The following is a 22160-nucleotide window of genomic DNA, read 5'->3' on the forward strand; positions in this document are numbered from 1 at the left end:
GACCTTCAGCAATTCCTTACACCATCTGCTGCCCCTCATCTACAGGGCCCAGAATGCTGCCCGGCACACAGGAGGAATTCGACGCTTCTCTTGAATATGGCAACATTTACCTTGCAAGGGTTTTGTGAGGACTGAGCAAGATGCTGTGTATACGCTGCCTGGCCCAGAGCAGGACTTGATGCTATCTGAACAGAGGCCAGCTGAACCAGGGATGTACTCAGTCCATTAACCAAGGTACTAGTGAGAAATTTACAATGAATATTCTATTCAGATCTTCTGCAGTCATTGTGGAATGTGTCCACAATTTAAGTAATGCCATAGAACCTAGCGACCATCACAGACGCCTAATATGAAGCAAACAGTGTAGGTCATATTAGCCTCAAGTTTCAGATGAAGAAACAAACTCAGAGAGATGAAGATTCTTATTTAAAGTCACAAGATGGGTCATGGACAAAGCTGGGGTAGGTCAGGCTCCAGGGCCAGCACTTGTGCGGAGGCAGGCTCATGGCAAGGGCCCGCACGCATCTGTGGGTGCCCCTCCTGATGACACCCCCACAACAAGCACAGGCTCCAGTGCACCAGAAGGGCTCTTTATTGTCAGTGAGACCACCAGCCAAAGGAGCACTGGGCTCCAAGCAGGCTCCAGGCACCACCCAGACCCCAGGACCCTCAGGGGGAGAGGGGCACAGGGAGCTCCAGGCCTCAGAACGGTCCTTGGCTCACACAGCACCGTGCAAATACAGAGCTAAAAACTTCCTGAATGTCTCTGGCTGGAAACCAGTCGGCCCAACAGGTTCCTGGAAAGAACACAGCCCATTAGGATCCTGCTACTAGGTTTAATGGCAGCAATTAAAACAAAGGTAGGTTTCATGCAAATCCTAAGTGCCTGGATACTAACTGTTTCTTTCTCTCACGACCAAGGAGGAGTGCTGGGGAGCTGGTGCCAAGAGATGCCGGGGGCACTGGACTAGCGAGGAGGACACGAAGCATCCCAGAACCTTTCAGCCAAATCGTCTGTTGACATTGCCCTGATCCCTAATCCTGCTCACCTCAACCACCACAAACAAATGTTCTGTTGCCCCTTTTAATTCCCAGGGACAATAATCCCTCACTCCTTCCACACACATTTATCAGGCACCTTCTCTGTATCAGAGCTGTGCCCAGTGCTGGAAACCCAATAATGACTTGAATCTGGCTCCCACCCTTAAGGAGCTTCCAGCCAGGTTTGCAATAGTGATAATACAAGGTGATGGGCCTCATAATAGAAGTAGGAAAAAGACACTAAGAAAAGAGGGGAGAAAATAACTAACACATTGACTTCCATACATGGACGAGAGCATGTATGAATGAGTCTTAAAGGGCAAGTACAACAGAATGGGCCAGAAAGAAAAAAGAAAGGAGACTTCAGAGAGGCCAGTATATGCACTGGTCCGGAGGCACAAATGAAGGTGGGAAGAGCTAGGGCGAGGCTGGAGCCCAGGGTCCGTGATGGTGGAGGTGGGGTGGGTGCGGGAAGAGACAGGTAAGGAGGAGTCACGTGACCACACCAGCAGAGGCCTGGCACTAAGTCACTATTTTGGAAGGAAGAGGCTGAAAGAAGAGGACCTGAAGACGTGAAGGGGAGAGGGAGAGCACAACTAAGAGCAGAGGGATGCGGAGGAGGCTGGTGTGGCCGCACAGGTGAGGGACAATGAATGGTGTCTGGGGCCAAAGAGAAGGGACCAGACCAGTAGGCATTTCAAGGGTAGACAATACTGACAGACACTGGAGAACTCATCATTCCACTAACATACAGATAATGTTCAAAGGCTCAACAACTACATTTCAACAAATCTACTGAGGCCCTGTGTGGGACATGGCTCGTCAGCCACAGATCCAGCAGCACCCCACTCTGTTCTGTCTCATCCCCCAATCCTGTTTTGTCTCTTCAGAGTGCTTATCACTGCCTGATATTACATTATGATTCTATTTAGATACTGCCACTGCCCACTACACAGAACGCAGGCCTGCTCTCTGTCAGCTGAGCACTGAAGGTGCAGCACTGAGCGACAGTGCCATGGAGGAATGAAATGAGCGCATCATTCGTGGACTCAGCCTTTGAGCATCTCAGTGCTCGGTTTAACAGAGGAGAAGAACACATAAACGGATAACTATAGAACAGCAGCGTGACTGTGCTGTGACTGGGGGACCCAGGGGCTATGGGAACCCACCCAAGGTACTTAAGCAAGGCTGGGATTGGGATGGTGGGTCTTTATGCTAAACCTGGAATGACAATTAGAAGACAAGCAGATGACAGAGAAATGGGGGAGGTTGGGTGGGGGAGAGGGAGGAGGGAGCAAGAAGGAAGCAGCCTCCTCTGTAAAGGGAACAGCACCTACTGGGATCCTGAGCTACTCAGGCAGTGGCGCGTACTGGACAGCTACAAGGAGCTCGGCGTGGTGGGCACTGGGGAGCGCGGGAGGTGAGGTGAAGAGCGGGCTGGGGCGCAGGGTGGAAGGCACTGTTTTAGGTAATGGGCAGGGCTGAAGTATCCCTCCAGGCAGAGGTCCTGAGCGTGAAGACCCTAAAGCCGGGGCCCCACTCACAAGCATCCCGTCAACCCCAAGCCAGGCTCACTCTGGGGAGGGTGAGTCCTGGCCCTGGGCCCATCACCAGGCCAGAGGCGGCTGGACTTACCACAACTGCCTTCCTTCTGACCACCGGGAGACACCAAAAATGCTCGTAGAGGAGCTGATCCGAGTCTATCCAGACTAGATTCTTGACACCCTCATCAGAGGCCAGATCTGTGGTGTTCAGCTGTAGCACCAGGAACTGGAAGACACGTCCATCAGTGCCCACACTTTGCACGACTACTGGCTGCTCCAAAACCTTAGTGTCGTTCTGAGAGGAAAAGAGGACAAGTAAATCAAATCAGAAATGGTGGGGTGAAAGGAGCAGCACAAACCAGGCAATTTCTAGTTCTGGTCTTTGAAATAAACCCCCACCCCTCTTTAGTGGTTCCCCCCGCAGGACACTGAAAAGAGAATGCGGAGTTGAGGGCACTGTCCAGGGCCAGGCCTTCTCGCCCGCACCCAGCCTGGCTCTGCCTGGCCTCAGATGCCTCGTGGCCCTGGGGTACCTGCTCTTCAACTTGAGCACATTAAAGTACTAACTCCTGCCACTGAGAGGTGACTGCCAGGCAAGCTGCACGGTACAGAAGGATGAGCTGGGAGGTTAATGACGGCGAACCCCTCAAACTCAGGGCCGTAACCTGATGGTGACAACAGTGACGTCTATCAAATGTTAACCTGGAGGGTCAATTCATATAATATATATAATCTCATTCAGTTCTCACTCCATTTGACAGTTGAGGAAACAGACTGGGTGAGGCAGTGACTCATCTGAAGTCACAACGACGTGTGGCATCAGAACCTACAATGGCTAGTGCTAGACCAGTCACACTTTCCATCTGCCTTACTTTACTCCTCAGGGCTGGGCATCTGGAATGCCCTAAGCCCACTGGCAGGCATCTCACCTGAGCTTCAGCCTCTCAGTGCAACTCTGAGTATGTGACAGATTCCTGAGTGTCCACTCCAGCTGTGTCGGCCCCAGGATTCCACCAGTCAACACATTTGCTGATTACCTCTTTCAATTAGTGCCACTTGTTAACAGTAATACTACTAGCAACCATTTACTGAAGGCCTCTCATGTGCCAGGTATCACACCAGTTTTACATAAAGTCACCTCTAATCTCATAAATCCAGTGGTATATACCCACTTAACAGATGAGAAAACTGAGGTTCAGAGAGGTGGTGTAATTTGCTCAAGGTTACCCAGGATCAGACCCCAGGCTATTAAATCACTTGGAATCTTACTGTTCTGGTCTACACCTAGTGTCCCATTGTATCTGATAGTAGCTCCTCTGCCATTCTCAAAAGTATACCAGTCTGGATGACAAATCATATGTTCACCCTGCTGAGCCTGCAGGAATCCAGCTTGGTGACTGCTATCCACTGGACAAAGATTCAACAGGCAGGCCCCATGAAGCAAAGCATCCTTGATTCAAAGATGCTGCCTACATTCATCACTCCAGGGCTGAATCTGACATTAGGAATAGCTAATGTCAGACCTCAGTGTAGGCCACACTGGGACCGTTGGCCTTAGAAATACCTGTTTTTAGCTGCATGAGAAATAAAAAAGAAAAGTACCTCTAAGTGTTAGCTGAGAATTCTGTATTGACTCTTATCTCCCTCTACAGATCAATAAAACTGCAGGTAGTACATAAATTTCTCAGCAATTTTACCTTTTACACAGAGGCTCTTCCCATAATTGCTCAACTTCACATCCTCAGGAATAATTTGTACCTGGAGGGGTTGGGGGAGGCCTCCTCTCCTACCCAACTGGGTGGCAATTAGTGACAGCACTGCTACCCATGCTCTGCTGGCACAGAAGCTACAATGAGCCTGCAGGCCTGGGACCTGGCATGTGACTATCTCTGCCTCCCTATCCTTGCCCAGAGTCAGGAGGCAGCATGTCCTCTGAAGCTGGAGAGATCAGGGCTCCAATGCTTGCTTCCCTACTCATTAGCTGTGGGATCCTGGGCAAGTTACCAAACCTTCCAGAGCCTTCAGAAAGTATGTCAGAGAATGGGAATTAAGATAACCTCCCAAGGACTAGAAAGACACAAAAAGGTCACATAAAGATGTGACAGCTGCTAATCTCTTAGCTGTGTGACCTTGGGGAAGTTACTGAGCCTCCCTGAGCTTCAGTTTCTTCATCTGTAAAATGAAGCTAATAGTATCTGCCACGGGGGGGTTGCTACAAGGATTAAATAATGCAATGGTTCTCAAATTTTAGTGGTGGTTTTCAAATTTGAGCTTGTACCAAAATCACCTGGAGAGCTTGTTAAAAGAGACTGCCAGGCCCCACCCCCAGAGCTTCTGATGCAGGATGTCTGGGGTGGGTCTGAGAAGTTGCATTTCCAACAAGTCCCCAGATGATGTCCATGCTGCTAATCCATGACCATATTTTGAGAACCACTGCTCTGGAGAGCCCTAATTAAATGTTTGGCACGTAGCAGATGCTCAACACAGGCAAGGTCCATACTACGCTCCATCTCATTAGGCTAACCACACTGTACAAACCCCACTGAGACCAAGTAAGATGGGAAACAGAACATTCTGAAGTTCATCACTCCTCCAGGAGGGCCTTAGGCTCTAACCAATACCTGGGAGCCCGACAGCAGCCCTCAACATCATCCCTCCCCTCTCGCCCCACAACACACACACAAAATGCCAGGGATCTGGTGTCCCAGGCCTGCTTGGGGACTCCCATATTGTCATTCCCTTCCTGGAGGCCTTTGCTCCCCCGCCAGGCTTTCCTCCAATCATGGGACAGCACTGTGTGACAACCACTCAGCCTGCATTCTATAACATCTATAGTCCCTGAGACCTCCTCTTAGAATCAAAGGGCTACCATCCAAGTGGTATCTTGGGTCCTCAGAACCTGTCCTGAGTGGGCAGGCAGGCCTGGGCCATCTCCTGCTTCACCTCCTCCTGCCTGCCTGATGGAGCCTTGTGCTCTGGGCTCCAACAGTACAGAACAGAGGCAGTGTGCTGGAGCACAGACAAGTGAAGCCTTAGGAGTTGGGTCTACCTAGTCCCAATCCTTTCTCCACCACTTACTGCTGTGTAATTCTGGACAAGCCTCCCTGGGATTCAGAGGCATAATCTGAAAAATGGCGATCGCAATGAAACCTTGTGGGTTATTGTGATACAAAAAATGAGGCATCTTATGTTAAAGACAAGCACATCGTAGGCCCCCAGCAGATGGCAGCTCATCTCTGTAGGGTGAGTGGAAGTGCCTCTCCCTAAAACTCCTCAGTCAAGCAAAAAAATAAATCCCTCCATGCCCCCTTTCCTTTGAGTAGTGTAAGGCAGGAAACCAACACAATGTAAGGCAGCTCGGTGGTCTTCTCCACATACGTACCCCATAGAGGAGCCGAGCCTGAGCCAGGGCATTGCCAAAGGCAAACAGGATCATCTTGGCCCGCAGCTGATCTGGTTGAAAGCGGTGTGGTCGTAAATTGGCTGACTCCAGCAAATACAGGGTATGGGGATATGGGTAAGGATAACCCTCCCGGAATCCTGCAAGACATGCCATCATGTGGAGAGGTAGAAAAGATTAATCAGCCTGCCCCAAAGCCTCAGGAAAGTCACCCAACCTCAGCTTAGTGCCAGGCACGACAGAGACTCAGTAGAGGTAGATATTATCACTATAGCTCAGGGGCTGGCAAACGTCAACCTGCCGGCCTAATCTGGCCCGTTTTTGAAAATAAAATTTTTACTGGAGCACACCCACACCCACTCATTTACATATGTCTATTACATAGCTGTGACAGAGACCATACGTGGCTTGCAAAACCTAAAATACCATTTGGTTCTTTACAGAAAATGTTTGCCAACCTGTTCCAGGTGATTCTTGCAGGCTAGCTCTAACTCCACCCCTTTCTCGCTCATTCACGCACACAGATGATAGTGATATTAGAAGGATAACCTGAAATCTATGGTAATTATTTTTTTAAAAAGCACATCACTTGCAAAATCCAATACTTGATTATTAGTAACAAATGACTTGCCTCATACCTCACAACACTATGCTGAGCATCAAAGTTCAGCACTTGTTCATCTCAGCCACAACCCTGCCAGGTCACCACTGCTTCCCCTACATGGCCATGAGCAAACCCTCGGAGGCTGGGGGCTTCTAGAGTGACTGACCTGGATTAGCGAAAGTGGGTGAAACAGAGGCAGAAAGAGGCTGGGAAAGTGTGGGCTCTGAAAATCCCAGAGGAGAGCACTACTTAAGAAAAAGACATGACTTTCCTGTCTGCCTCAGTTCCTCTGCACGTGTGAGTACCCAACACTCAGCACTCACTCTGCCAAGCTCTAACACAGGAACCAGGAACAGAGCCCACGTGGCGCCTGCCACTGCCTTTGAGGGGCTCACCAAGTCTAGAGGGGAGACAGACAGGAAAACTGATCACATCCACACAGAGGGACATGTCAAGACACGAGGGAAGCCAGGGGGCTGTGTGAGGACAGACGAAAGGCCCCGGACCAGACTGCGAGGTTGCAGAGCATTTCTGGGAAGAAGTGAGTCCTAAGATGAACTGTGACAGATGAGTAGTCATTAAACGGAGACAAAAAGAGGTGAATGGTCAAAAGTGCAGGCAGAGGGAAAAGGAAGTGCCAAAGCATGGTGGTGAGAAAAGCCACAGTTGGAATACAGGGGGCTTGTGGGGGAGGAGACAAAGATGAGGCTGGAGAGAGGGGCAGAGGTCAGATGTGAAGGCCTTCATGTGATAAGCTAAGGAGTTCAAACTTTATCCAACAGGCAATGGGGAGGTGGGCATGGAGAGCAATGGGATTAAATCTGTGTTCTATAAAGACTACTCTGGGGCTTCCCTGGTGGCACAGTGGTTGAGAATCCGCCTGCCAACGCAGGGGAGACATGGGTTCGATCCCTGGTCCGGGAAGATCCCACACGCCACGGAGCAACTAAGCCCGTGAGCCACAACTACTGAGCCTGCGCTCTAGAGCCTGCAAGCCACAACTACTGAGCCTGTGTGCCACAACTACTGAGTCTGTGTGCCACAACTACTGAAGCCCACACGCCCTAGTGCCCGTGCTCTGCAACAAGAGAAGCCACTGCAACGAAGAGTAGCCCCCACTCTCCACAACTAGAGAAAGCCCGCGTGCAGCAACGAAGACTCAATGCAGCCAAAAATAAATAAATAAATTTATAAAACAAACAAACAAACAAAAGACTACTCTGGAACTGTGAACTAGAGGGACCAGAGAGGAAAACAGCCTGGGTCAGACTAACCTGTCGAGAGGTTGTGGTAATAGGCTGGATGAGACACAGTAGGGACTGACTGAGGTGTAGCTGTGGAAATGGAGAGAGGTTAAGGAGAAAGGTGCTACCTTAATGACTGAGTGGATGGCAGGAACTGCAGGCCTGCGCAGCCTGACTCCCTAGTTTCTGTCTTGGCTCACTGGGGAGGTGGTGGTGCTTTGTTTGACGGAGGTGGGATGAAGAGCCCCATTCAAGGACTGTGGGCCTTCCTCCATCCTAGCAGGAGGTTGGCAGAGTTTACAGGGTACACAGAGAGGGGGTGCCTTTCAAGGGAACTATGAATAAAGGAAACACCTGATGCCTGGTCAAAAGCCCCTCAAGCTACCCATTACAACTGATGTAACAGAATTACTTCTCAGGGGTCAAAAGTAAAGTCAGCCTTTGAGCCAATCCAAACCTCCCTGAGTCTCAGTTTCCTTGCCTATAAAATGGGGTTTACTGGTACCTATCTCACAGGGCTGCTACACGGCTCTTAGGAGAAAATGCACATGAGGTGCCTAGCAGATACTAAGTACTCAAGTGTTTCCTTTCTCTTTGGAGAAAGCTTGTGCCTCATCTGCACACTGCCTAAAGTCAAAGGCTTTGATACTTACCTGTGTCATCGTTCACATCATAAACACTGCATTCCTGAAGACCCACAGTGGGAGATACGGGATAGAAGGTCTCAAGACCATGATTCTTAGTAGCTTCTACTTCCTCTTGGGAGGCTATGGGGGGCAGAGGATCCTTGGCATTCAGTTGGGCTCCACTGGAACCATGGACCTGAATAAGAGTAGACTCTAAAGGGGGAGAAAAACGATTAGTCTAACCTGGTCTAAAGCCTTAGCTAGGCAAAGTCTAAAGCTTTCATCCTGCCATGCTCCTCAAGTCTTTTACAGCTTTACTATCTGATCTGCCTCATCACAGAAAACAGAACTTTGGAAATTCATCCTTGCGCTTATCATGTAAGCAGGTGAGCCTCCTTCACTTGATGTCTGGGTGCCATCCTCTGCCTCTGCCGGGCCTTGGAGTAGACAAGGAAACATCAGATCCAAAGGGCTGAGTGGCCTGGCTGAAGTCACAGAACAAGCATGTAACAGGACTGGAGTTGAAATGAAGGTCACATCATTCCTAATCTAGTGATATTCATTCTAAAGAATAGAAGGGGACACGAGAACAAGATGGTGGAGGAGAAGGACCTGAGCTCACCTCCTCTCACAAAAACACCAAAACAACTAACTGTTGGGCTTCCCTGGGGGCGCAGTGGTTGAGAGTCCGCCTGCCGGTGCAGGGGACACAAGTTCGTGCCCCGATCCGGGAGGATCCCACATGCCGCGGAGCGGCTAGGCCCGTGAGCCATGGCCACTGAGCCTGCGCGTCCGGAGCCTGTGCTCCACAACGAGAGAGGCCGCAACAGTGAGAGGCCTGCGTACCACACACACACAAGAAAAACGAAACAACTAACTGCTGAACAACCATCGACAAAAAAGGACTGGAACCTACCAAAAAAGGTATTCTACTTCTAAAGACAAAAAAGAAGCCACAGCAAGATGGTTGGAGGGGTGCATTCGAAATACAATTAAATCCCACATCCACTGAGTGGGCAACTCACAGACTGGAAAATAATTACATCACAGAGGTTCTCCCACAGGAGTGAGAGTTCTGAGCCCCACAAAAGGCTCTTCAGTCTGGGGGTCTGGCATCAGGAGGAGGAATCCCCAGAGCATTTGGCTTTGAAGGGCAGTGGGGCTTGATTGCAGGAACTCGACAGGACTGGGAGATAAAGAAATGCCACTCTTGGAAGGCGGACACAGGGTCTTGTGTGCACCAGGACCCAGGGGAAAAAGCACTGACCTCATAGGAGCCTGGGCCAGACCTACCTGCTGATCTTGGAGGGTCTCCTGGGGAAGTGGGGGGGGGGGCGGGGGGCAGCTGTGGCTCACAGCGGGGTCAAGGACACTGGTGGCAGAGGTACTGGAGAGTACTCATTGGCGTGAACTGTCCTGGAGGCCACCATTTTGATGCCAAGACCTGACCCCACCCAACAGCCCACAGGCTCCAGGGCAGGGATGGCTCCAGTCAAACAACCAACAGGGCGGGAACACAGCCCCGCCCATCAGCACACAGGCTGCTTAAAGTCTTCCTCAGCCCACAGCCCCCTCTAAACACACCCCTGACACAGCCCTGCCCGCCAGAGGGACAAGACCCAGCGACACCCACCAGTGGGCGAGCACCAGTCCCTCCCACGAGGAAGCCTGCACAAGCCTACATGTAAGAATGGATACTATAAAACTCTTAGAGGAAAACATAGGTAGAACACTCTGACATAAATTGCAGCAATCTTTTTTGATCCACCTCCTAGAGTAATGAAAATAAAAACAAAACAAATTGGAAACTAATCGAACTTAAAAGCTTTTGCACAGTAAAGGAAACAATAAACAAAACAAAAAGACAACACACAGAATGGGAAAAAGTATTTGCAAACGATACGACTGGCAAGGGATTAATCTCCAAAATATACAAACAGCTCATGCAGCTCAATATCGAAAAAAAACCCAATCAAAAATGGGAAGATCTAAATAGACATTTCTCCAAAGAAGACATACAGATGGCCAAAAAGCACATGAAAAGATACTCAACATCACTAATTATTAGAGAAATGCAAATCAAAACTATTAAGAGGTATCACCTCACGCCAGTCAGAATGGCCATCATCAAAGTCTACAAACAGGGACTTCACACAGTGGTTGCAGAGTGGTGGCACAGTGGTTGCAGAGTGGTGGCACAGTGGTTGAGAGTCTGCCCACCAATGCAGGGGACACAGGTTTGAACCCTGGTCTGGGAGGACCCCACATGCCATGGAGCAACTGAACCCATGCGCCACAGCTGCTGAGCTTGCGCTCTGCAGCCCGCAAGCCACAGCTACTGAGCCCGTGTGCCACAAATGCTCGGGCCCACACTCCTGGAGGCCGTGCTCGGCAACAGGAGAGGCCACTGCAATGAGAGGCCCGTGCACCGTAGTGAAGAGTAGCCCCCACTTGCCACAACTAGAGGGAGCCCGCGCACAGCAGTGAGGGCCCAATGCAGCCAAAAATAAATAATAAATACAATAAGTAAATTAAAAAAACAGTCTACAAACAATAAATGCTGGAGAGGGTGTGGAGAAAACGGAATCCTCCTACACTGTTTATGGGAATGTAACTTGGTACAGCCACTATGGAGAAGAGTATGGAGGTTCCTTAAAAAACTAAAAATAGAGCTACTACCATATGATCCAGCAATCCCACTCCTGGGTATATATCCAGAGAAAATCATACTTCGAAAAGATACACGCACCCCAGTGTTCATTGCAGCACTATTTACAACAGCCAAGACATGGAAGCAACCTAAATATCCATGAACAGAGGAATGGATAAAGAAGATACACATATACAATGGAATAATGGTACATATATACAATGGAATATTACTCAGCCATAAAAAAGAATGAAATAATGCCATTTGCACAAGATGGATGGGCCTAGAGATTATCATACTAAGTGAAGTAAGTCAGAGAAAGACAAGTATCATATGATATCACTTATATGTGGAATCTAAAAAAATGACACAAATGAACTTATTTACAAAACAGAAACAGACTCACAGACTTAGAAACAAACTAATGGTTACCGAAGGGGAAAGGTGGGGGGTAGGGATAAATTAGGTGGTTGGAATTAACATATACACACTACTATATATAAAACAGATAATCAGGGGCTTCCCTGGTGGCGCAGTGGTTGAGAATCTGCCTGCCAGTGCAGGGGACACGGGTTTGAGCTCTGGTCTGGGAAGATCCCACATGCCGCGGAGCAACTAAGCCCGTGTGCCACAACTACTGAGCCTGTGCGTCTGGAGCCTGTGCTCCGCAACAAGAGAGGCCGCGACAGTGAGAGGCCTGCGCATCGCGATGAAGAGTGGCCCCCACTCGCCGCAACTAGAGAAAGTCCTCGCACAGAAACGAAGACCTAACACAGCCAAAGATAAATAAATAAATAAATAAATAAATAAATAAATAAAAAAGACCTCACCTCAATCATCACCTCCTCTAGGAAGCCTCCCTCAATTCTTTCCATAAAAGAAAAAAAGAAAAACAGATAATCAACAAGGACCTACTGCAATAAGGTATATGGGAAAAGAATCTGAATAGATATATGTATAACTAAATCACTTTGATACACACCTGAAACTAACACAACACTGTAAGTCAACTATACTGCAATATAAAATTAAAAATTTAAAGAAAAAGGATTAGTTAAGAATAGTTTTTATCCTAAAAGAAAAAAAACATTTGTTAAGGTGTTAATCCCGGGTTTCTTGAGAGAGGGACTGACCAATGCGCTCTTCTTCCTGTGTTCTCTTTCCAGTGAGCCTTGAGGCCTGGGGATCTCTGTGGGCTCAGAGGCTGTGGGTTCAGACCTTCCCAGGCACCTGCGTTAAGCTGGGGACGCAGAAATGAGTGAGAGTAACTCTCTGCTTTCACGGAGCTGGCTAGGGAGTACAACAAAAGTATGAACCACACTCAGAGAGAGCAGAGGTGGGGACAACTGACCTCTTCTGGGATACCTGAGAAGCTTCCTGAGGGAAGCAATGCCTTTAAACTTGCTTCTGAAAGATGGATAACAGCAGAGCTTCTCAACACTGGCACTCTTCACATTTTGGATGAGGTAATTCTTTGGTGAGGGAGGCTGTCCTATGCACTGTAGATATTTGGCAGCATCCCTGGCCTCTACTCACTAGATGCCAATAGAACTTCCACTACCAGCCCCAGCTCTGGTTCAAGTTATGACAAACAAAAATGTCTCCAGACAATACCAAATCCCCCCTAGAGGGTAAAACCACCCTTGGTTGAAAACTGCTGTGTCAGAGTTTGCCAGGCAAAGAAAAGTGAGGAAACTGTTCTAGTGAAGTAGGAGTAACATGTTCCAAAGCACAAAGCATGCTGCTCCATGGCAGAGCTTAGGGAAATAAGTCCAGATAACTGGAGTATGATATGGTAGGAAGGAGGGATGGAGAGAGAGAAGTACTGAAACTACAGGCTAAGGAGAAAGGCTACCAAATCCAGGAAGAGGGCCAGATTGCCCTCAACAGGTCAGAGTAAAAAAAAAAAAATAGAGCCAGTCAGAAAGCCTCACTTAAGTCAGATTAGCATATTTGCCACAGGGACACATAGGTATATGAGGAAATGAACTGACATCTGACTGAGCAGCAAGACTGCTCGCTGTGAATGTGTCCAGATGCCCTTCACAGAGGTCCCCACAGGAGGCCAAATGCCATCTGGAAAGACTCCTGGAGAATGGCCTCCTAGGGATTCTCCATGGGGTCAAACCTTCCTCGTGGTGCTTGGGTTTTGAGAAATACAAATCAAATACTACAAAGCGCAATGTGATGGTAACTGACCAAGGCTGATGATCCTATCTGTCTAAAAACTGGTTCAGCCATAGCAAAGATCAATAAAACTAAAAGTTGGTTCTTTGAGAAGATAAACAAAATTGATAAACCTTTAGCCAGACTCATCAAGAAAAAAAGGGAGAGGACTAAAATCAATAAAATTAGAAATGAAAAAGGACAGATTACAACTGACACTGCAGAGATACAAAAGATCGTAAGAGACTGCTACAAGCAACTATATGCCAATAAAATGGACAACCTGGAAGAAATGGACAAATTCTTGGAAGAGTACAACCTTCCAAGATTGAACCAGGAAGAATTAGAAAATATAAACAGACCAATCACAGGTAATGAAATTGGAACTGTAATTAAAAATCTTCCAACAAACAAAAGTCTATGACCAGATGGCTTCACAGATGAATTCTATCAAACATTTAGAGAAGAGTTAACATCTATCCTTCTCAAACTCTTCCAAAAAATTGCAGAGAGGAACACTCCCAAACTCTTTCTACAAGGCCACCATCACCCTGATACCAAAACCAGACAAAGATATCACAAAAAAAGAAAATTATAGACCAATATCACTGATGAACATAGACTCAAAAACCCTCAACAAAATACTAGAAAACAGAATCCAACAACACATTAAAAGAATCATACACCATGATCAAGTGGGGTTTATCCCAGGGACGCAAGGATTCTTCAATATACTCAAATCAATCAATGTGATACACCATATTAACAAATTAAAGGATAAAAACCATATGATCATCTCAGTAGATGCAGAAAAAGCTTTTGACAAAATTCAACACCCATTTATGATAAAAACTCTCCAGAAAGTGGGCACAGAGGGAACCTACCTCAACATAATAAGAGCCATATACGGCAAACCCACAGCAAACATCATTCTCAGTGGTAAAAAACTGAAAGCATTTCCTCTAAAATCAGGAACAAGATAAGGATGTCCACTCTCGCCACTATTATTCAACACAGTATTGGAAGTCCTAGCCACAGCAATCAGAGAAGAAAAAGAAATAAGAGGAACACAAATTGGTAAAGAAGAAGTAAAACTGTCACTGTTTGCTGATGACATGATGCTATACATAGAAAATCCTAAAGATGCCACCAGAAAACTACCAGAACTAATCAATGAATTTGGTAAGGTTGCAGGGTACAAAATTAATGCACAGAAATCTCTTGCATTCCTATACACTAACAATGAAAGATCAGAAAGAGAAATTAAGGAAACAATCCTATTTACCATCACAACAAAAAGAATAAAATACCTAGGACTAAAACCTACCTAAGGAGGCAAAAGACCTGTACTCAGAAAACTGTAAAACACTGATGAAAGAAATCAAAGATAACATAAACAGATGGAGAGATAAACCATGCTCCTGGATTGGAAGAATCAATATTGTGAAAATGACTGTACTACCCAAAGCAATCTACAGGTTCAATGCAATCCCTATCAAATTACCAATGGCATTTTTCACAGAACTAGAACAAGAAATTTTACAATCTGTATGGAAACACAAAAGACCCCAAATAGCCAAAGCAATCTTAAGAAAGAAAAACAGAGCTGGAGGAATCAGGCCCCCTGACTTCAGACTATACTACAAAGCTACAGTAATCAAGACAGTAGGGTACTGGCACAAAAACAGAAATATAGCTCAACGGAACAGGACAGAAAGCCGAGATAAACCCACGCACATATGGTCACCTTATCTTTGACAAAGGAGGCAAGAATATACAGCGGAGAAAAGACAGCCTCTTCAATAAGTGGTGCTGGGAAAAATGGATGGATACATGTAAAAGAATGAAATTAGAACACACCCTAACACCATAAACAAAAATAAACTCAAAATGGATTAAAAACCTACATGTAAGGCCAAACACTATAAATCTCTTAGAAGAAAACATAGGCAGAACACTCCATGACATAAATCACAGCAAAATCCTTTTTGACCCACCTCCTAGAGCAAGGGAAATAAAAACAAAAATAAACAAATGGGACCTAATGAAACTTAAAAGCTTTTGCACAGCAAAGGAAGCCATACACAAGACAAAAAGGAAGCCATACACAAGACAAAAAGGCAGCCCTCAGAATGGGAGAAAATATTTGCAAATGAAGCAACTGACAAATGATTAATCTCCAAAATATACAAGCAGCTCATGCAACTCAATATCACAAAAACAAACAACCTAATCCAAAAATAGGTGGAAGACCTAAAGAGACATTTCTCCAGAGAAGACATACAGATGGCCAACAAATACAAGAAAAGATGCTCAACATCACTAATCATTAGAGAAATGCAAATCAAAACCACAATGAGGTATCACCTCACACCGGTCAGAACAGCCATCATCAAAAAATCTAGAAACAATAAATGCTAGAGAGGGTGTGGAGAAAAGGGAACCCTCACACACTGTTGGTGGGAATGTAAATTGATACAGCCACTATGGAGAACAGTATGGAGGTTCCTTAGAAAACTAAAAATAGAACTACCACATGACCCAGCAATCCCACTACTGGGCATATACCCTGAGAAAACCATAATTTAAAAAGATACAGGTACCACAATGTTCATTGCAGCTCTATTTACAATACCCCAGAGATGGAAACAACCTAAGTGTCCATCATCGGATGAATGGATAAAGAAGATGTGGCACATATATACAATGGAATATTACTCAGCCGTAAAAAGGAATGAAATTGAGTTATTTGTAGTGAGGTGGATGGACCTAGAATCTGTCATACAGTGAAGTAAGTCAGAAAGAGAAAAACAAATACAGCATGCTAACGCATATATGTGGAATTTAAAAAAGCAGTACTGATGAACCTAGTGGCAGGGCAGGAATAAAGACACAGACATAAAAGAACGGACTTGAGGGCACGGGTGGGGGGTAAGGGGAAGCTGGGATGAAGTGAGAGAGTATACACTACCAAATGTAAAATGGATGGCTAGTGGGAAGCTGCTGCATAGCACAAGGAGATCAACTTGATGCTTTGTGACGACCTAGAGGGATGGGATAGGGAGGGTGGGAGGGAGGCTCAAGAGGGAGGGGATATGGGGATGTATGTATACATATAGCTGATTCACTTTGTTGTACAGCAGAAACTAACACAACATTGTAAAGCATTTATACTCCAATAAAGATGTGGGGAAAAAAAACTGGTTTGGCCAACAGCACTGTCATTTACTTAGCATGTGTCCTCCCTTACTGGGTATGCAAACATCATACCCACACCTCAAGAACAGTTTTCTCAAGTATTTCCTGTTTCCTCACACATAATGTGAAATGAAGATAAATGTGCCTGGACCTCTCCTAACCTTGGGTTTTAGGTTCTCCCCACAGACCACTCTACTGTGGTTTCCAATTCAATTCCCTCCACATCCCTCCTCCAGCAACAGCTCCAAATGGGGCAGTTTAATTAGAGGTAATACTTGATAATGGGCCAACAAGTACTCCTCTATTAATGAGGTTCACTAACTTCCTTAGTGGTGCCATTACCTCTACAAAGCTGACTCCTTGCCAGGAAGTCCATACCCAAAGGGCAAGTTGGAGAAACCTGACCAAGCAGATGTCCTGAAAACCCCAAATTACTCCACAGCTGGTTTCTCTGCTCCAGGATTCACCAAAGACAGCACTTGTGATCTCAGAACATCCCTGTCTAAAACATCTGAGGTTTGGTATTAATTCACCCATCCCTTCAGTCAGCACCTTTTGTGTGGCATGAACTGTTAGACACTGTGGACAAAAATGAATATGACACAGTCTCTATCATCAGAAGTTCAGTTTAGTGGGACAGACAGATGTTAAATAATCACAATATAGTAATAATGTGTGTTATGATAAAAGTAGGCATATGGACACAAGGAGCACAGAACTAACCTGTGGATTCACATGGGAAGGGGGCTTGAGCTGAGTCATGCAGACACATAGAATTTAGTCAAATGAGGAAAGAAGAAAAGAGCATTCCAGACAGAACGTACAGCACATGCAAAGGCAAAGCTTGATGCCAAAAAGCTGCACGTGGCTAAGTGTAAACTGGGAATGGAGGTGGGAGCAGGAGAGCAGGAGATAAGACTAGAAAGACCAGGTGGTGGCCAAATCACAGAAAGCCTTGGAAACCACGATAAATGGTCAAGCTATTGCGAGACAATGAAGGATTTGAAACAGGGAAGGGACATAAGACAACCTGCACTTTAGAAAGATCATTCTAGCAGCTATGTGGAAAATGGATTTGGAAAATGAGAAAAGCATGAATGGAGTAAGAAGGCTCTTGCAGTAGAATATGAGCTTTGGAGTGCAGACTATATGTTTTATTACTTCCTTATCTTCAACATTTAGGCACTGAGAGGCACTCAACAGATACGGTTTGAATTAAGTTTTGAAAAGAAATGATTAAAAAAGAAAAAGGCTGGGGCTTCCCTGGTGGCACAGTGGTTGAGAGTCCGCCTGCCGATGCAGGGGACACGGGTTCGTGCCCCGGTCCGGGAAGATCCCACATCCCGCGGAGCGGCTAGGCCCGTGAGCCATGGCCACTGAGCCTGCGCGTCCGGAGCCTGTGCTCCGCAACGGGAGAGGCCACAACAGTGAGAGGCCCGCGTACCGCAAAAAAAAAAAAAAAAAAGAAAAAGGCTGGGTTATGGCTAATGAAATGACACTGAGGATGTCATTTCAATGTCTGAGCCACAAAACTGGACCATGAAGGATGGGAGTGAGAATAGGTATGGCAGCAGGGAAGGGAATATAAGCTGGTGATGGGGCTAAGAGCAGAAAGGCAATGAACAGACAAAGGCTTTCTGCTATACAGGAGGACCAACCTCGATTCCAGGTGGTGGATAACGTGTTGTTTTGGGCACAGATCCGTCCGGCCAGAGAAGGATGCTTGAGAATCTGGGATTTACACAGCTGTATCAGACTGTCCACAATGACTGGGCTTGGAGAAAAGAAGAGACATTTGGAGATGTAAAGCAACAGGCTGACTCCAAGATCCATCAGTTGGAAACCTTGACTTGGGGGAGACTTACCAGTAGGTCTCTCTCTTGGGGATGTCTTCAGTAGAGTGCCAGAGACGAGCGTGAAAGATCACATTCAGAACACATTCATCTTGATTCTCTATGTGGTTCCTTGGATCATCAGCAAGGCTAAGCACTTTCTCAGGAAGGCCTTCTATTAACTTGGTCTTGGTAAGCCAGAGAGCCTGCTTTACACCTTTAGAGTCATCAGTCACAAAAAAACCAAAACCAAAAAAAAAAAAAGTCATTCAGGAAGAGATGCTTATCCCTGCCGGGTAGCATTTTGGGGAAAAAGCAGCCTTGAGAGAGAGATGGGATTTGTTCCGACATCTGAGGGGTCAGAACTAAAATAAAAAGCAGAAGCTATGAGAGCCCGATTTCAACTCAGCTTCAGGAATGACCATCTAAAGACAGTTAACAGTTGATTGAGGCAGTGAGTACTTGCCTCAGGAGGAATTCAAACAGCCACTAAGATGGCTGAGATCATGAGGCTGAATCTTGCAGGCAAGGATTTGTTTGTTACCTGCAGAATTCAGACCCCAGATTACAGGACTACATCATTAGATGCCAACCTCTCAAAACCTAGATCCTTTCTATTAACCGACACCCTAGTCCCTGGCTGGAAAAGCTCATGTCTGCCAAATATATGTCATTTAATAGATATGGGCCCAGGATTAAGTACATACTGCTCTATCAAGGAAAACAGCTTTTGGAAATAATGGAAATAACTTCTGGATCATGAATAACTTGAGGAGCCCTGAGTTTGGGAGCACTAGATTATCTTTCGCATCTGACTCTGAGAGATTCTGTAACAAGCTATTTTATAAGCAGATTTTTGTATGAAGCCCTATGAAATGTACTGCTGTATTTGTCAAAAGAATCATACTGAGGATGTTGCTCAATTTATTATGCAGGGTCCTCCCTGAGACCTTCTGAACTTCTCCCTGCCCTCTGTACAGGAAGGTTGGGCTTTTCCTGGGTAGAGTACTGTTTTGTCTTTTGGACATGGTGAATTGCATAACTCACAATGTTTCTCTATACCAGGGGTCAAACTTTTTCTTAAAGGGCCAGACAGTAAATATTTTCAGCTTCTGGGCCACAGTCTCTATCACAACTACTCAGCTCTGCCACTGTAGCATGAAAGCAGCCATAGGTAATCAGTAAACAGGTGTGCATGGTTTCACTATAATAAAGCTATTTATAGAAACAGGCAACTGGCCTAGTCAGCAGACTCCATCTCTGTACCATTTGTTGACTGCTAGCAAGCTGAGAGTCAACTTTGGGGCTCCCCTGGACAAGTACAACCTCACAGAATGGATTTTTTGTATTCACGGTTTCATTTTTCCTTTGTGCTGATCCCCTCACCTATTTTTAATTTAATCTGGCTGTGCTACAAAATTTCTGTAAGATGCCCAAAATACTTTTCAGGAAAAGAAGGAGTATAAATAAACTAAAAGATCTGATTCAGAGTGCTTAGTCTCTAAAAACTAATTTAACCCCCTTACTCTCAGCGGGATGGGCTGCGGTGCAGGCTACTCATCCCGGTTGAAAAAACATCACTCGACTCAGAGATGTATCTTCATTTGAAAAACTATGTCTGGGATTAAAGCAAACTTAGCACACTTTGAGGGAAACACCCTCAGACAATTTCTTCTGTGGTGATAAATGAAAGGTAATGAGACTTTTCACTTTAAGGCTCATAAGACATCAGAAACACAAATATTTAGAAATGTTAACTTCTGGATTTTGTGGTGCAGCAGAAAGAACCCTGGACTGGGGGTCAGGTAACCTGACTTTTAGTCCCAACACTGCCACTGTTCCTTAAACTTGAAAATGGATAAAATACTAAGAATTTATGGTTCACTAGTATATGAATAATATGTAAGAGCTGCCATTTACTGAACGTTACCATCTACTCTGTGCCAGGAGCTTTAACTACAAGTTGGATGGGATTTTATGGAATGGAGGATGAAACTCAAGAGACTAAGGAATTTGTTACAAGTCCCAAACCTTGTAAGCGATGGGGCTGGGAGGATAACCTGAGTCTATGTTAAAGCCCATGATCTCTCCATTACCCCAATCTGCTTCTCTAGCCCTGTATCTTGCAGTTTTATTACAGACTTTACAGAACCTCTCTGCATATGGTGAAAACATAGGGTATGTTTTCAGCCTAGTCAAACAAGTTAACCTTAACTTCTAAGACACAGCTAATGCATTTCATCCACATGGTAATGTTACCAGGGTCACTCAAGGGTGCCAAGTCTTGTGAGGTCCTTCACAGCACCCTGTGAGGATACTGGAAGTGTTTAAAGGCCAAAAAAACAGCTTTCAGGAGTGGGTTTGAGCAGCTTAAGAGGCTAGCCAGTTTACAAGTTTTTTTCAAACCTAGGATTTATTATCTGGCTTAGTCCCCAAATCCTGCCAGGTCTCTTTCTTTCCTAATTACTTACTGGAAAATTCTGCTCCCACTTACCTGGACCATTTCGTGTTTTCAGGACCTGTCCTAACCCCACTCTGATTTAGGGACTAAGGAAGAATGAGGAGGAAAAAATGCGTAAGAGGACTCTCAATAAACAACCCCCTCCAGGGACTCTGGAACATAATTTCCGGTACTGCCCCAGACATACAGATGGTTTTGGCTAAAGTCATTTTGACCTGTTCTTAGTGAGAGTGAAAGGGAGCAGAAGTGGACTAGATGGATTTTAGGCCCAGATCCTTTCCCTGAAAACATCTCAACTCTGACCGTTGACAAAGGACATCGACCTGGGAAACCAGAGGTGTAGCCCTGGCTTCACTAGTAACGCACAGCGCACCTGTGAGCAGATCACTGGCAAATCACTTCCCCTCTGTCACAATTACCAATTCTAATTACCAATTAACTTGATTGACTAACCTGAAATGAGGCGATAGACCTGCAGATTAAGTACCGTTTCTGTTGTCTCTTTGCACTATAATCCCCCTCCAACTAGTTCTCAAACATAGTTACATCTCCAGGGTGCAAGAGCTGGGTCAATGTGAACCACCTAGTCAAAATCACTCATTTCACAGGAAATGGAGGCTCAGGAAGCTTCAGTCACTTGCCCAAAATCACACAGAGGGTGAGGGGCAGGGCTAGGCCTAGAAACCAGATCTTTTCACTTGGCCACTAAAACTCTAATACTCCCTCACACATACTGCTCTTTACATCTCACTTAATCCTAACAATTCACAGAAGATGAGAATCAATATCGGGCCACTTCGCAGACGGAGAAACCGAGACCCACTAAGTTTCAACGTCTTGCCCAAGGCCACAGAAGGTCGGGGTCAGTGCTGGGTAGAGGACCAAGGTCCCCTCCCGCCCGTCCTGGGGCCTCACCCTCGAGGAGGCGGCAACGCTGGTGGAAGACGTAGCAGGCCTGGTCTTTGTACAGCGGGTGCTCGTGAAGCGGGGGCAAGCGGCGGAACTTCGGGGGCGTCCAGCCAGGGTCCCAGGGCGGGAAGACTGGCCGCGCCAGACCGGGCATAAAGTGCATCTTCCCCGCGTAGGTGATGGGCTCCAGTCCAGGAATCTCGTACACCCTGTCCGGGGGAGGAGGCTCGGGCTTCCGCGTGGAGCGCACGCCCCACTCGTACGCCCCGCGTCTTGGGGCCCCGCAGCTCCCAAGACCGAGCCGCCCGGGGCGAGCAAGCGCCAGCCTTGCTGACCTCGACGCCAACGCCATACCGATCCGATCTCTTCAAGACCTCCACCTGGACGCCGCCATCTTCCCGCGCTCAAGGCCTGCTGGGAACGAAAGGAGCCGAACGCCGAGACTCGTTTTATGAGTGGCAGCCACTTTAACCAATCATCGTCAG

At 46.5% G+C, this 22160-nt stretch overlaps 1 protein-coding gene across 1 annotated transcript; it reads right to left on the reverse strand.

The window, feature by feature from the left end:
• Window positions 1-574: 574 nt before the first annotated feature.
• Window positions 575-22111, reverse strand: MRPL37 (mitochondrial ribosomal protein L37). The gene is made up of 7 exons (XM_029227441.1): window positions 21682-22111; window positions 18339-18522; window positions 18132-18247; window positions 8487-8672; window positions 5968-6125; window positions 2677-2880; window positions 575-797 (listed from the first exon to the last, which is right to left on the reverse strand). The coding sequence occupies exons 1-7, from the start codon at window positions 22025-22027 to the stop codon at window positions 720-722; spliced, it is 1272 nt and encodes a 423-aa protein (XP_029083274.1). The 5' UTR covers window positions 22028-22111; the 3' UTR covers window positions 575-719.
• Window positions 22112-22160: the final 49 nt, after the last annotated feature.

The sequence above is a fragment of the Monodon monoceros genome, unplaced genomic scaffold, assembly GCF_005190385.1.
Source record: "Monodon monoceros isolate NGI ecotype Baffin Bay Population unplaced genomic scaffold, NGI_Narwhal_1 Super_Scaffold_18, whole genome shotgun sequence".
Classification (NCBI taxonomy): domain Eukaryota; kingdom Metazoa; phylum Chordata; class Mammalia; order Artiodactyla; family Monodontidae; genus Monodon; species Monodon monoceros.

Bases quoted from the DNA above. Each gene is read 5' to 3' on its own strand.
- MRPL37 (XM_029227441.1), bottom strand. From the start codon at position 22,027: ATGGCGTTGGCGTCGAGGTCAGCAAGGCTGGCGCTTGCTCGCCCCGGG. The intron at 8,673-18,131 runs GTTGGTCCTCCT...CTCCCCCTTTAG, and splicing joins ATCCACCACCTGGAATCGAG to AGTCTACTCTTATTCAGGTC. The intron at 6,126-8,486 runs GTAAGTATCAAA...CATGTCTTGCAG, and splicing joins TGATGTGAACGATGACACAG to GATTCCGGGAGGGTTATCCT.